This window comes from Coloeus monedula (genome assembly GCF_965178545.1).
Source record: "Coloeus monedula genome assembly, chromosome: 7".
NCBI lineage: Eukaryota > Metazoa > Chordata > Aves > Passeriformes > Corvidae > Coloeus > Coloeus monedula.
Genome location: NC_138787.1, coordinates 33,038,615 through 33,054,756, shown reverse-complemented (window position 1 = coordinate 33,054,756; position 16,142 = coordinate 33,038,615). Strand labels below are relative to the sequence as shown.

General features: G+C 42.6%; 1 protein-coding gene across 2 annotated transcripts in view; it reads left to right on the top strand.

Annotated features, from left to right (window-relative positions):
* Window positions 1-2,889: 2,889 nt before the first annotated feature.
* The window catches only part of DPP10 (dipeptidyl peptidase like 10), a gene marked incomplete at both ends in the record, with an annotated part of 450,907 nt that continues 437,654 nt past the window's right edge, over window positions 2,890-16,142 (top strand). For both annotated transcript variants that reach the window (XM_082285405.1, XM_082285404.1), the window contains one exon: window positions 2,890-2,949. In XM_082285405.1, coding sequence (XP_082141531.1) covers window positions 2,890-2,949 — 60 coding nt within the window. The remainder of the gene's footprint in view (window positions 2,950-16,142) is intronic.

Sequence of the window (16,142 nt, the reverse complement as noted above, 5' to 3'; positions counted from 1 at the left end):
GGAGGGATGGCAGGGAATGACATTACTGGAGAAGCAAGCAGCAGAGTGCTGCATGGGAGGATTTCAGCAGGCATTTTGTGGAATCCCACTCTATTGATCTACCTTGTTTCTGGGATATTTTATAATGACAAACCATGCACTTATAGAGATTTTACAGCTCCAGCCCTTGTTAGGTTCATCCTCTAATTAGGTTCTACCTTGCGAGAGCAGGAGGTTAATCAGCAAACTTTGTACTTTCTAGGAACAGATATCTCAAAATTTGTAGAAGTTCATTTAAAAACAATGCCAGCAAGTTATTGATCTTATCTCTGTCTTTGGCAACTTTTGAACCTAAGTCGCTTTTTCCTTGTTATTATAAGGAAGAGATTTCTCTTTTAGCTTAAAGCTGGATTTGGGGCTTGCATGGAAGGTCAGCCACTGTGAAGCATAAAATCAAGCATGACAACTTTACATGAAGTTCTCATAGGAGCTTACAAAAACCCACAGATACTTAGTCCAACTAAAAATGTCTTGAGCTCATTCTTTTGTCTTAAAGTAGTTCCCATGTGAGATTGTTAAACAGAAGTATATTTCAAGATGAAGAAGAATGTCTTTGAATTTTCCAGGTTATCTCTGCTTGCTTGAGCTCCTGGTGACAATAACTTGAAGTCAACATTTTCTTTTCAGGACAAATATTTGGGCAGAGTATGGTGAAATTTAGCCTGTTAGCCCTTTTCCCAAACAGCCATTTACTCATTCCCTCCTCCTCAACACTCACCTTTGAGTTGAATCATGTCTCATTTTTATGTGAGGATGGGTTTTTTTCCCATCTATATCCATTAAGTTTCATTCCTGTCTGCATATGATAGAGGGAGGTGAAAGAGCACTGCTGAGCCCTTGATATGCTTGCTAAATGTGGTTTTTATTGCTCAAAATCCAATAAATCTGCTAAGGTGAAGGAGGCTAATGTGAGCAGTCCTGCAGGCTAGAGGCCAGCCTGGATGCCTCGCTTGTGGTGCCTGGAGATGATCAAGTCTGGGCCAGGAGGGACCCTCTTGCTGTGCCTTTACTTTACATTTGGCTTCCTTTGGAAATGAAATTTTTCTCAGTATCACTGGAGTAAACACTGACAGCTCTCCCCTCTCTGGGGGGGATGTTTGTACCCAGGGCTGGCTTCCCATACGAGGCTGCCTCAGCAGATTTCTGCAGACCGAGCAGATCAGTGCTTTCCTCACCATCTCCGTCTCCAGCAGCACCTGCCTTTGTGTCCGAGTTAAGATGTGCAAAATGAAATTTGACTTTGGAATATTGTGTGTGAGATGATTTAAAGCAGATTTTCTGCCAGGAAATTAAAATCTTCTGAAAATGAACCCCATTTAAAGGAGTTCTGGCAGATGTCTCGAGTCACGATGAGATTTACAAGCACAACTGAGGGTCCCCATAGGCCCCTGGAAGGATGTTTTGAGCTGTGACCACAGCAAGTCCTCAGCCTTCTCCTTTGCAGAGTGGGATGGACCTTTGAGTAGCAAAGCACAGCCTTAAGTCTTTAGCAAAACTTTTGTTTTCTTGCATTGCTACTTTTTGGACACGTACTCTGTAGAGCTTCTTCAAATTGCTTAAAAAAAGAAGAGGGGGTGGGAGTAGGGAGGAAAAGGAGACAGAACCATAAAACAAGCTCAACCTGGGGCCTGAGTTTTTAAAAGTAATTTTATTTTTGAGCAATAACTTCCTGCACTGGGAGTATAACTTTTAATATGGTAGCAAATACTGCTCAACAGCCTTCCTCTTGAAAGAACAGATGCTTCAGAGATGCCTGAAGCTGGAATCTCATGCCATGAGAGATTCCAAGTCAGCAGTTTCTTTAGGAGACTTGTGCCATGGCTTCTGGCTGTAGTCTGTCCTTTTTCTTTGCTTCCTCTTGAACCAGCTTTACCTGTCCTGGCTGCAGTTTCATGCACCCCTCAAAGACACCCCAGAAATGCCTTGGTGTGTGGCACACTGTGTCTTGTTTTACTGGGAGGTTTCTCTAAAGCACGAGTCATTTAAGGATACTATGTATATACAAAATACTGCTTGTTCATTATCAGCCTGAGGTGTCACAATCTGCTCACAGAGCTTACCAGCTTCCATCCCCAAATTCTGACTTTGGCACCAGCTCTGGGTTGGACCCGCAGAAAGAGAATTTGTATGTTTCTGGCAAGTGCTGCTCAAGAGTCTGGAGGGTACAGATTCTTAGTCTGTGCCACAACCAACCCCACTGAAAGTTATTTGGGTGAAAGTCTAATTAGAGATGCATTTCTTCTGCTCCACAAGGAAGCGTGGAGCTGGCGTAGAACTTAACAAAGCGCGTTGATTTCAGAAACCCCGTGTGCGCTGGCGGGGGACGTGAGGCCGCTGCTTGTGCCTCGTACCTGTGTTACATAAGCACGCCCGTACCCCGGTACCGCAGCGGGCTGGAGTCGCTTTCGAACCGAGGGAAGAGGCGGCAGGAGGGAAAAAGGAGAAAAACTCCGTGGAGCGCGAAGGAAAAAGCAGCCAGCATAAACTTTCTGCTGCAGTCTTGCTCATTTCGCCTGAGAGCACTGAGGGGCTCGTCTTTCACAGAGCGGGGCTGATCTCGTTCAGCTTCCCGGCCCCGGGGGCGAGCGCGGCGCGACCGGCTGGGCTCCCCCCGCCCGCGGCTCCGCTCGGTCCCGGCTCGGCGCCGGTCCGGAGCCGGGCGGGGCGGTGCCGGTGCCGGGCGGGGCGGAGCGGAGCGGGCGGGCGGCCCCGCCGGGCGGAGCTGCCGCGGCGCCCCGGGGTGCGGAGCAGCGCAGCCGGAGCCGCAGCCGCAGCCGGAGCCCCCCGGCCGCTCGGAGGCGCCGGGAGGGACCCGCGGGCGTCCCGTGCCCGCCCGGCGCCGCCGGCAACATGAACCAGACGGCGACCGTGTCCCACCATGTCCACTGCCACTCGTCCCGGGGCGTCAAGGTAGGGCGGGCGGCAGCGGCGCTCCCCGGCCGCCCCGAGCCCTCTCGCTGCCGAGCCGGGCGGGCGAGGCGAGGGACAGCTCCGGCCGCGGGTCCCGCCGGGCGCGGCGCGTCCCGTCCCGGGCAGCGGCACCTTCCGAGCGAGCCCTGCGCGGGTCCGTGCCCAAAGTTCGCCCCGAGGAGGCGGCGGCTCGGCACGGAGCTGCCGGTGTCCCCGAAGCACTGCTCCGCAGTACCGGCACGACGAGGGCTCTGCTTGAGGGATGCGGTGTGAAATCGACTTGTGAGACGTGATTTTGGCACTGTGTGGTCGGAACGATGCGGGACGGGACGAGGCGGCTGTGGCGGTGTCCTCACGTGTGGGAGTTGTGTGGGTGCTGTGGCTGGGCAGCGAGGGTGATGGTGCGGGGGGAAGAGCCGAGGGAACAGAGGGCGCTTCCTCGACTGCCTTCTTGTCCAACCTCTGACACCATCCTGCCTTTGAATTGATTGAAAACTACTTTCTAGCCGAGTTACTGCACTCTAGAGTGATAAGGTGAAATCCCTGACCAGATTGGTATTCAGTAGGAAGTATCTCTGCAGAAATAAGGTGGTTTTTTTTTTCCCCCCTGAAATAAAATAAAAACGCAGTCAGTGACAGTATTTGATTAGTGATTCTTAGTCCTGAAAAAACAACATCGAGAAATTTTATACCAGCTATTTCGTTTCATAAAATGATGTGAAAGCCTGAAGAGCTCACTTCAGTGCCTTGGTGTTGGTGCTTCAGGGCAGTGGGTGCCAGGCTGTGCTCAGGTCTGTGTGGGGAGAGGAAACCTGCTGGGGCTTCACTCCATGCGCTGCAAAGTTGGGGGGTCTGGGGTTTGTCCTCGCAGAAGGAGCAGCTGAACTTCACATCAATCTTAGAAAATTCTCAGTTGGGCTTTATCCCATTAGTGCTGGGAATAAAAATCATGACTTACAGCTGAGGCAGGAGGGGATTAAAGGTATAAATCTTCGATTTGCACTGTCATTTTTATATAGGCTGCATTAGGCTGTGCAGTGTATGATCAGTAATGCAGAATGTCTGCAGGCTTGGGGACAGGGCGGGGGCTTACCTGTGGCTCTAATGTCCACTTGTGTAAGGGATGACTGTGTCCATCACACCACAGAGCAACCTGTTAGTTTATGCTCATATGGGCAAGGTCATGGGAAGTGATGAATTACAACTGCCCTGGCCTACTTCAAAGAGTCAGCAAATATAATCTTAAATTGCTTAAAACTGTTTCATCCTGTCTAGGTCTATCTCTGAAAGTACTAGAGAACGGAGAGCAGTGTGGTACTTGCTCTGGGAAGTATTCCCTGTTACGTTTGGAACAGCCAATGCTAATTTTTCACTGACAGAAACATTTATTAAATTCATTTGACTGGACTTCTAAGCCAAAACAACAGCAACCACCAATATCAATATGCCATTAAAAAAAAAAAAAAAAAAAAGAGCCAGAGGAGTCAATAGTCTTCAAAAAGAGAGAACATGAATCAGAGCCTTCTAGACATGAGTCCATTTTACAACCAACACAGTAATACTGATGGCATTAGAAAACTGTCTCATTTTTCTGCTCTTAATTCTATGTGTCAGGTGCAAAATGTGCTTTATAAATAGTTTTAAGTGCTTCAGTGCTGAGCCAATGGGTACTCCATGAGAAAGTATTTATGACTGTAGAAAAGCAGTAACTTCCCTATGGTAATGGGGACCTTGCATTGGAAATTACTTTGAAAATACTTCATTAGTGACCAGACAAATATAAATTGTATTTTAAGCATAACTTCCCAAGAAACAGTGTTAGTTCTAGCAGTTATGAATATTCAAGAAAAAAGGTTACAGAAGAACTTCACACCTATTGGAATGAGATCTTTAATACCCCTTCTTTTTCCTTTTATGTTTCTCCCCAACACATGAACCTGTGGCATCTTGGCTCCTGTGTGTAATGATCCATGTAATGTTACTTCTCAGTGGTTTTTGGATCAGCCACTCTCTGCTCTGTAACACAGCATAAACTTCTGAATTCACAGAACAAGAAGTAGAATGATCCACATGTCCACTAAATTGAATCCTGCAAACTTTATCCATGTCAATTCCCTCTCTGAATCACCCTGGGGCTGCAGGAGGGCTGGTGCCTGAATGGAGGGACACCCCGGCCCCTTTCTCACATCCTTCTTTGTTGAGGGGTGTGTACAACTTTTTGTGTCTGTGAACTGAGTGCACTGCATCCAAAGCAGGTTTAGTGACAGAGAAACAATTGACAGAGGAAAAAGGAATATCAGGCAAGAAAAAAAGCCTAAAGATACCAAACCCCTTGGATAAAGTTAAAATCTCCTAAAAAAGCCTTTTACCTCTAAGACTTTTACGGCTTATTTTGAGACGATTGCAAACCTTACCACCTTGCTGACACTGCTGTGAACAATGATCTTTCACTCTGAGATGTGTAATAAAAACTTTTAGGGTCTAGCTGAGAATGCCAAATACCTGCCTCATTTCTGTATCATTACGCCCTTGACTCCAGCATCCCCCCATGGCTATGAAATTGGTTTCATTCTTCACATTTTTGGCTCATCTTGTCAACGCAGCAAGTAAATTAGCTCTTACAGGAGAATCACTGAGTTTTGTGCACATCCGTGTTGTGCTGATGTCCAAATAATTTTTTAACATTGTTTTTCTTCTGACAGAGAAAAATTCTGTTAAAACATTGTGTGCCTTGCTTGGAGGAAAGAAAGAAAAAAAAAGAAACCCACAATCCAAAAAATAGAAAATAATAATAATCTTGGCTGGCTACGAAAACAAACCAAACATTTGTCTTCAAACCAAACAGTTGTGCTGAATTTACAGGGGCTGTGGAATAGAAGAGTTTGTCTTGCTCTTAACACAGTCATGACTACAATTTGTTCTTATAAAAAAAAAAAAAAAAAAAAAAAGTGGAGTTAAGCTAATATTTCTGTGGCTTTCTACATTCTTTAATAATAAAATATTCTCTGCCAGATCACGACTCTCTGCTGTTATCAACCTAATATCGATCTGACTGTGAGCTGGATCATGGAATGAGTTACTAATTGGCATTTCAGAAGCACATAATTACTGTGTAATATAATATGTATGTTATAACCTTTTACTCTTCTTACTTTCCTGCCTTCCTTTCACTTTTATTTATTCATTAGCTCTTAGATTGTAAACTATAAAAGGAAAGTGCAGATATGTCCTAAGCAAAAACTCTGCAGCAAGTTTCATCAGTGTCCAGGGACTGTATCAGCAATTTTTACATTTCAGGTTTATTGTAGTAGTGTTTTAGCACCTGCTAAGTGATGAGTAGTGGTGTACTAATAGTTTTCTTATTTACAATTAGGTTGAGGAGCACAGACTTTAAAGGGGTTTGTAGTGTTCCCTTTGGACTTCTATATGTTTACAGCAACTGATTTTTTTTAAACCAAACCTGTGTCTTAGTAGGAAACATCTGCCCACTCCTGCAAACTGCAAACACACCTCCTCCTACAGAGAGAGAGAGAGAGAGAGACTCATATGTAGCTGTTCCTGGTTATAAAGGCTGCTTGGTCACACTTTTTGGGTTGAAACTTCAGGTAGCTGGATCTTTGCATGCCCGCAGGATGTGTGCACACCAGGCCTTGTGCAGATAGGAGAATCACTGCAGTCTACCAGCTGTTTAGGGAATAAATCCTTAAAATGAGAGCAGCATTTCTGAAATCCATTACATCAAAAGCAAGTCACTACAGATAATCTCAGTGAGTGTTCAATTATGAACTAGCCAGGATAATACACAGTGAAGGGCACAAGTGTTACAGGGCTGTGTCATTGGTAGGAACACAGTCTATGGCAACATAATAATGCAAAAAAAAACCCCCAAATATGTGGTACATTTAGAAAGAAGAGGTTTGCATGGTGTTTTGTTTAAGGCAATACAGAATTTGAGCAGTGCTGTGCCATGTACCAACACGTTTGCATCTGTGTGAGGAGCTGCAGCTCCAAGGATGTGCAGTGTGGTGGTGGCTGTGGTGGCAGGAGGGGACTGGCCATGGGGACACAGCTCACTGTCACACTGCTGGATGTGGCCAGCTCAAAATGCATGCTTGGAACAAAGTAAATATTTCTGTTTTCCAAAACACGGAGCAAATGTACAACACTCTTGTGTTTATTCTATTCTTGAGACTCTGTCTGGAGGTGCATAGCGACCTGTTAGGGGACTCAAAAAATTATAGATCATAGCAGTCATTAAAGAGACTGGCTTGGAGCGTGATAGAAATGTGTTAAGTGTTGTTGCCTGAATGCATTTTTAGGCATCCTCATCATCTGCACTCGCTTTTCTTTCGTTCTGGCAAACTGGTTTTGATCATATTTGTGTTGAGTAGAATTGCTGGTGTTATTTATTTGTATTTTGTAGACCAAAACAACATGCATGATGACTCATACATATGTGTGGGGAAGACAAACTAGAGGTCTCTAGGTGGAAATTTGGAGACCAATTCACAGTTCGTAAATCTTCCCATTTCCATGTATTACTTTTCCGTATTTTTTCAGTCTCCTTGCCAACATCTGTATTAACAGAGAATAACCAAGCTCTTTTCTTCTTAAAAACAGTCCTTCCTGCATCATAAGAAGAGGCAGGAAAGAGGAAAAAAAATATGAGCATTTGAAATGCTCATATTTCCCCCTTCCAGTCTGTGAAAAAATAATTGCTCCATGTCAAAGGTAACATCAAGATTAGTTAACTAGTACTAGTTAAAAACTAAAAGAGAGAGAGAAGGGGAAATCAAATCCCAAGCTGATGCTGTAAGGAGCAGCACAGTGTCTCCACAAGTCTGGTGCTCAGGCCCAGTGTGTCCCAGCAGCAATTGCCCAGCATTCCACAGCCAAAATGGAAGTGGTTGGGGTCTCTCCTTGCAGGGGAACTCAGTCCCATTGCCAGCTGATGGAGTGTGTTTGCTGGCACTTCCTTGCCTGTACAAATTTTAATATGCTTTCAAAACTTTCCACTCTTAATTCCCTGCTCTTTTCACAAAATTTAGAAGCAATTGGCAAAAAGTGCAAGTACTCCTGTATGCATGAATGTATACTGATTCTGTGGTATAGACTTGAGATATATAATATATAGCCATACCCCATGTGTTCTAATACATAGATAATTAATGGCTTTCAATGTAATCCTGATCATAGGAATTTAGAAGGCAGTCACTTTAAAACTAATAAAACAAAGATACATGAACGTGGTGGTGAATTATAATTAATAATGTGTTAGTAATTTCCTGGATTATAATAATACAAAAATTTTCCTACTGCCCATCATTACTTTAAGAAATAGGGCATTGTTTGATTCTCTTTGAAGCCACTTTGGGTCTATGAGTGTTATGTAACACTTTCCTGAACGGATACCACATCATGAGGAATTTAATCTTTCTCATTCTTTAATCCAAAACTGTTTTACTAACCATGTGTTAAGAAAATTTTGTGCTTACTTTGTTCAGTATTTCATTCTTAAACTTAGCATGGTAAGACTGGCATGCAGTGTAACACCTGAGCATTGTTTTGCAATTTGCTTAGGATCTTTCTTGTTTAAAGATTTTTATCTGAGGTCCTCAAATTGAATTATTAATGTTAAGTTATGCAGCATCCAGGTTTGTGACTGCACTGTGTTAATCATTTGACAGGTTTTTGGATCACTGACTTTGACTTCTCACGTGCTGACAACACCCAATGTTACTGGCAGCATGGGCCAGAAGCAAAGCAAAATTAACTTCTATGATTCTTAAAAATGAGGCACCTGATGTGGCAGTATGCCTTGGGGGCTTTTTGTTTCAGAGCGAGAATGAGACAGGCAGGTTTGTTACACTGTGAATGGAGCTAAGAGTGATTCACAGCAATATACGCCAACCCAAGGGACCCGAGGGAAGGAACACCTAGAATCAGAGTCATCAGCTTAATTAAAGACTCTCCACAGTCCTGAGCTGGGAAGCTAATGCAACTGCTGCAGATGAGAGAGTGATTTATTTCATTTTAAATTTAACCAGTGAAATAGTTTGAGTGAATTATGCTTTAAAATGCTAATTTCTCAGTGCTGATGGAGCTCCAGTGCCCAAGCTGAGTGGTGGGTGTATGCTGTGGGTCTCATCCCCACATCAGGAGTGCCAGAGGGAGGGAGGATGCTGGGGCCTCCAGGGAAGCAGGATAACATCCAAAGATGTTTAAAGCTTAGTGATACTTATCCTGGCCTTGAGCTGCTGACCTCTTCCCTGAGGATACACCAGAAAAATAATCCAAAGTTAGAATTTGAAAAGGAGGCAAGTGGAACTGCAGAGACGGAGACGGCTGTTCAGCTTGAGTTTGTGTGTGACCTTGCCAAGGGAAAAGGATGTGGAGGGTGAGCCCTGGGGAAGTTTTGCAGAAAGTTGAGAAGGAAATAGAGATGATATCTGAAGGACACCTTGAGGCAGTGGCAGCAGCTTGGCGGGAGAAGGCAGAGACAAGGGGGTCTCAGGGAGACGGAATCTGAGCGCGGCTGGCTGCTAACGGCAGCTGGCAAGTCAAGAAAAATCAGAGTGGGGTATTGTATTTTAGCTCCAGCTAAGAAGTTGTTCCTTTGGATATTGGCTGTTGTATTAGATTACGTTGCCAGATCTGACCTGTCACACAGAAGTTGTTGCAGAAAGTCACAGCCTAAGGAGAAACCAAGAGACAGAGACAATGTACTTTTTCGGAGAAGTGACAGAGATGAGGTTTGCAAAGTTATCTCAGTGTGGAAGCCTTAGAAGCAAGGGAGCACAATGTCTGCAGGCTTCATGCTGGGGAAACCCCCCATATGTATATATATATATGTATAGATCTGGAAGAGTTAGGCAATATGGGGAAAAACAAAAAAATACATACACAGGGTTAGTTATAATTAAGTCCACTGTTTTGTGTAGTAACGTAGAAAAAGTAACAAAAAAAAGCCAAAACCAGGAGTTTTTTTGGAAAGTTATGATAATAATTATGCAAGTGTTTCCCCTTTTCAAAAAGGTTTGGGGGAGCATACAAGGATAGTATTTTGGTAATCTTTGTCCAAATCTAGCTATCCCTGCAATAATAGTTTATCACTCTGAGAAACAGTAACAGCACACATGTTAAATTATTTAAAAAAAACCTATAAATTGTTTTAAAATTCTTCTGTAATGTTTTAATTGATGTAGCTCATAGAAAATGAATATTTCAGTAGTAATAATGAACCTATTACTTCTTGTATAACCTGAGTTACTTCTGTAAATAACAGATGTCACATATAGTCATTCAGTGACATTTCTGCACAAGGATTTCTAAGAATTGTCATGTCAGCACAATGGTGCTGAAATCAAAATTAATGGTATTTGTGTAGCAAAAGTGGGTGAGCTTCTGTAATTTACAGTAGTAAACATCAGGGGTGCTTAGCAAGTAACTAAGCACAGAAAAATTGATGCTATTATGTTAAAGGGTAACACTTAGGTTGTTTTATTTTCCTGCAGTTTGAGAAAATCGCGACATGCTAGTGCTTAGTATCAAACTTGCTTTTAGGTTATATCATTAAAAAGATGAACTCTGTCTTCAAAGGTGGCTGTTCTTTAAGGGGACAGTTGTGTTCCTCCTGCTGCCAGGCAAGCACTGTGCCTGATCCCACCCTAAATGTCCTTTTCACCAGTGGTGCTTTGCCCAGGGGAAGCCCCTGGCTGGCAGCGTGTCCTGCAGCTATTCCTTGGAGGGGCACCTCTGTAGGTGCAGAGGGAGAGAGTTTCACACCCCATGGATAAGTGAGATGCAAATGTTTTCTGTGTTGACAAAACCGGGACCTGCTGAAGGTTCTTCACAGGAGGAGGGAGGGAGGAAGCTGGGGCAGATGCTGGTGGCTGGTGGTCTCACTGGTGGCTGTAAATGCTCTGTTCATGCTCCTGCAGAAGGTGGAGGAGTTTTTCCAGGGCGGGGGATGGTGCTGGAGCTTTCCCCAAGATCTGCAGCACTGTGCAAGTCAATGCACCAAAGTCCATTAAGCTTAAGGGGAGCTGATCTCTTGATGCCAGTGGTGAGGGCTGAGTGTCCCTCTGGGGATCCCATTTCCTCAGCCCCTGCTGCCCAGGTAAACGATCTGTCAGAGATCTGAAATGGTATTTCTGTCTCTGGGTTTACTCTTCACTACAACAGTCAAGGAATGAAGAATATTTATTGGAATATTTGTTTATTAGCCTTATTAATGTTTTTAAAATTGTGGTTTCAGCACTGTAAAGACAAGAGTCTATCCCTTGGCTTCGTTTTTCCCTGGGTATTATAGATGAGTAGCAGGCTTACATTTTGAAATAAACTTTTTTTTCTTTTGTAAAATCAATTGCTTAGGCAGGAGAGTTCCTGACTTTCCAATTAAGCAATTTATCTAAAAGAAATCTTTTTTTCCCCTTCCCTTCAGAGCATTAAACCCTTACTCAGCTTGAAAGCCACATCAGTCTGCCAGTGTGGGATTAATGCCACAAACGTTCCTGCTCATATTTGCTGCAGAGATGACCTGCAGACATGACCATCATGTTAAAAAATAGCTTTTATAATTCCTTGTGCCTGATAACTGAGAGCCAAAACCTGCCTCTGTTTTCCTGTATTTCTTCTTACTGGTTAGAGGAGGGGAGCAGGCACAAGACCTGGTGCTTTGTGAACACACAGCCTGGCATCCTAAAACCTGGAGTAAGGCTGGTCCCACTGCACAACAGGAAGACTTAGGGCTTATTTTGGCTTTTTGGATAAATCTTGGGAAGGGAGGAGACTTGTCCTTCTCCTCTTAACCTGTTTGCCCATTGTCAGTATAAGTAAGCTTGAACATGTTCTGAGATTCTCAGCGCAGCTCCTGAGTGCTGAAAGGAATCAACCCCTCCCAGCTTTTGAGCTTTCCCATCACTCCCATTTTACCTGTACAAGCAAATCCAGTGTGTGTGTGTGTGTGTGTGGCACTGAGAAGCACAACAGTGTGTTTATTCAATCTCTCTCCTAACCTTGCTCCTCTGAGAGGTTGGAAGGAAATTGCCATGCTTCTGCATTTTCTTCTTATTATTGAGGATGTATTAGCTTCCTCCTGCTTGTAAGGATCCTTTCCCCAACTCTTCTGCTAATCCAAACCCAAAAAACCATTCTAGCAGTGCTGGAATGATTGACTAAAGGTTTTCTTGTTGTAATTTTGCATATCAGTAATTTCTTAGTTGATTTTTTTTTCGTACAGGACACAATGCTTTATTGCTGGAGCTGAAAACTGGAAATTGGAGTTTGGTGTAGACTCACACCTTCTGTTACCTCTGGCGGTAACTGTTCATCCAGGCAGAGATTCTGCAACTGTTTCTGATGAGCTATTCCATGGCATTAAAGCTGGCTTTTTCAGTTAACTGTTTCTCTTAGGAGGTGGAAGGAAGCTTTCCATGACTTAGCAGGCTGACCCAGCTGCCTGAAGGTCAGGGTGACCTCAGCACTGTGGTGAGGGGAGCTGAGGCCTCTCACTCGCTTTTCCTTTGTGGCTTTCTGTTTTCTTGTGGGTGTGAGTCCTTGTGGGTTGTTTGCCTGGGCAATCATGAGCAAGTGCACCACCATGGCATAAAAAGAGATGGTGCCAGTCACAGGGCAGCCTGAAGGGAGCTGGCTCTGCCTTCGTGCCTGTGTTGCTCTGGGACAGCAGTAATTTTGTGGGGAAACTAGGCAGAAAGAAAATGGATGGCAGAAAACGACTGAAAAAGAAGGAGAAGAGAGAGAAAAGTTAATCTCAGAGCCACTCTGATGGCCTCAGGAGACACATCTGTTGATGGCACATCATATATAACTTGCTCATGTGAGCACCTCTAAGGCTTAGGATGATTTTTGCTTTCTGAGGTGACAGGACTGTGCTCATACTAGAAACCCTTTCAAATAATTTTTCACGCAATATTATCTGACTGCTGGGAGTCAATACAACCAAGGATTTGTCTCTTTAAAGAACCTATGGCTCTCTTTCCTAGTGATGATTTTTTAGCTGTGAATTCCCTACATTTGCCTACAGTAAAACCTCAACTGACACCCACGAGTACATATTTTTTGTATAGATTTAGTCTGGAGTTTGAAAAATCTCAATTTTATAATTCAACAGCTGTAATGTGTTTTCTGGGAACATTAATGTTTCTGAAACTTGATTATGCAAATATTTGCAGAGGGCAAACAAATGCTCAGCGAACAAATCCATAACATCATTAAGCAAAGATTGGTGGTTTTCCTTTTTCATAGTATTTGTGCCTCTCTAAACATTTCCCAAACTCACTGGATGCCTCTTTCCCCTCAGTGATTTAGAAGTCTCTGGTGACATTAATTGCATCCCAAGAGAGGTCACCTTTACTTGTGAAACCCATCAAGAAGCTGAGGCTGTGTTAAGCTATTTGTTGAGACAGCATCATCAGAATTATAACTAGCACTAAGCACTGTTCAAATTTGAGGACTCTTAAAGAATGAAGAACAAGAATTTTAGATGACCCTTGGTTATTGGTGGGCAGCTGTGCTTTTCCACATCCAGTACTTAAATACCAAGACATTGAGTTGTGGTTATGCTGCGAAAGAGATTTCTTTCATGAGTTATAACTAAAATTACATTGTGTCAGAGTTGTTGATTTTTAAGTTGTTTCTTGCCATACATGTTGGCTTGAAATTCTGCAGGGTCACTGTAGCAATCCTGAGACAGGCAAGTTGTATTTGGATTGAGCTCCAGACACATGGAAGCGAGAGGCTCATTCTCTACCGGGCTTTGTGTTCCCAGCACAGCTCTGTCGTTTTTGTACTGGATTGAGCTGCATAAAATAAATGAATTTATAGTCTCAGGCACTGTTCAGAATGAGTGTTGTGTATAAAATTGCTTGCTGAAGTAACTCGCCTGATGCTGCAAGAGAGATGGGCCAAGAGAGAATTTGGGTCACTATACCTAAGAAGATTTCTGTAATTAAACTGGTTTGCATTTTTACATGAAGTAGTTGAAAAAGCTTTAATGTTTCAACCTATCTATCCCCTTTCCTCCTGAAACATATTTTTATAGCTTCAGATCTAAATCATTTAGCACCGAATTTTGATAAAGAAAAAGAATCATCATTGCAGGATTTTGAAGAACTTATTTCTCAGGTTGAGAAAGATGTCTAAATGTATTTCCTGCATGTGTCACCTTCTGAGTACTCTAGCCCTACAAAATAAAGCTGGCATGGGTTAGATGCCATGGAACTAAGAAAGAATGAGTTTGAATGAAACAGAAATAATAACTGATTGTCAAGATTTTTATGTTTCATTTTCAAATTGTAATCAAAAAAATACCGTGTACTCTCGTTTGATGAATGCTGCACACACTGCAGAAAAAGTGCACTGCAAGATTTTGGAAAAGTGCCTGCAACTGATACAGTGGGTTTTGAGAAGATTTTTATTTTTTATGGTTCAGTATTTTTTAAAACACTGACAATTCTCAAGTTGCCTTCTTGCTTAGGTCAATTATTTTTTGAGAAGGGATGCAATGTGCTCATTATTTTCCAGTATTTCTTCTATATTGTTGCTGCAGAGAAAGCAGAGAGTAAAGTATGTGAAAGCACAAAGATCAGTCTTTAATGACTTCTGCATTTAGAGCATAGAAATGAAACTACTAACATTACAGTTTAACACAAATTTTCATTTCTATTTAATAACAGCTTTGAATGATGACTTGTGTCATTGATCATGCACACTTACACAATCAGCATTTGTAGTTTAACTTTTAAAATTAAAATGTTGAATACCTAAAGGTATAGGCTCTATAGAGTAGTATGTGATAATGTAAGAGTTCCCCAGATTAGTACTTTGAGTGTTTGACAAAGTCTCATAATGTCAAAGTTTAAATTATTCAATAGCTACAATTCTGCTGCAGAAAGTGCAGTGTAGATTATGAGACACAAAAGGAAGCATGTTCCAGATGAAGTAGCTGAGTAAATATATCATGTGAGTGGTTGATAAAGTAGCTAAATTACTGTAAACAAACAATAAAACTTCTTAGAGGAAATATCTCAGAGAAATTGCTTATTGAAAGCTTAAAAAGATAAATGCAAATTGTAAATATGTAAAGATTGGAGGGTAGTTTTTTGATATAAGTTGTAGGTTCTCTTGGCTGTCTGTCTAATAGAGACTATATCCTTGAACAGTAATGACTATTCCCTCTGACACAGAGTGAAGCATAGCAGATGAGAGTTGATATAAGATGGACCAAATCTATTTTTGCCATTAAATACTTACAGAAATATTTCTGGGCATTGTAATATGAAAATATTCAGTAAAAGGAAATCTTAAGACTGTATACATCATTAATCAACTTTAAGTCATCTTAATGGATAAGAAATTGCTCCCTAGATATTTGTTTTGTTACTGAACTCAGTTCTGCAGAGCATCAATTCACTACATACCACACAAACAGATTTTTTTTTTTCCTTTTCATTATCTTTGATAATTTTAGTTTCCAAGAAAATATCCAGGCTGGAATTGATCATCCTCTACCCCTGAGGCTGAAGATGCCGAATATATGATTTTATGCCAAAAGTATTTGTGGAAGCATCAAAGTTCTTGCCTGCCAGCCAGTGGCCAGATGCCATCAGCAGCAGAGGTGGCTGGGAGTTTTCAAGCTGGAGCCAAGATGTTGTAAAGTGTCCAGGGAGGCCTTAGAGCAGCCTTGCAGCACATAAAGGGCAACACTTTCCATCTTGTGAGAAAGATGGGGACAGACTTTTTTAGCTGGGCCTGTTGGGATCAGGAAAGGTGTAATGGCTTTAAGTTAAAAGAGGGTAGATTTAAACTAGATATAAGGATGTATTTTACAATGACAGTGGTGAAACACTGGAACAGGTTGCTCAGAGAGGTGGTAGAAGGCTCATCCCTAGAAACATTGGAGGTCAGACTGGATGGGGTCCTGAACAACCAGGTCTAGTTGAAGACGTCCCTGCTCATTGCAGGGTGGTTGGACTAGATAACCTCTGAAGGTCCCTAACAACTCAAACTATTCCATGGTTCTATGAAAAGGAGACAATTAAAAGTACTATGAATCACAGCAGAGTTGTCAATTATATCCCCCCTGTCTAATGGGAGGCAGCCTGCAAGATCTGGAATAATTTGTGTTTTGGGGGATCGTACCTTGCTTTGTGGCAACTTTTTCTCTTTTTATT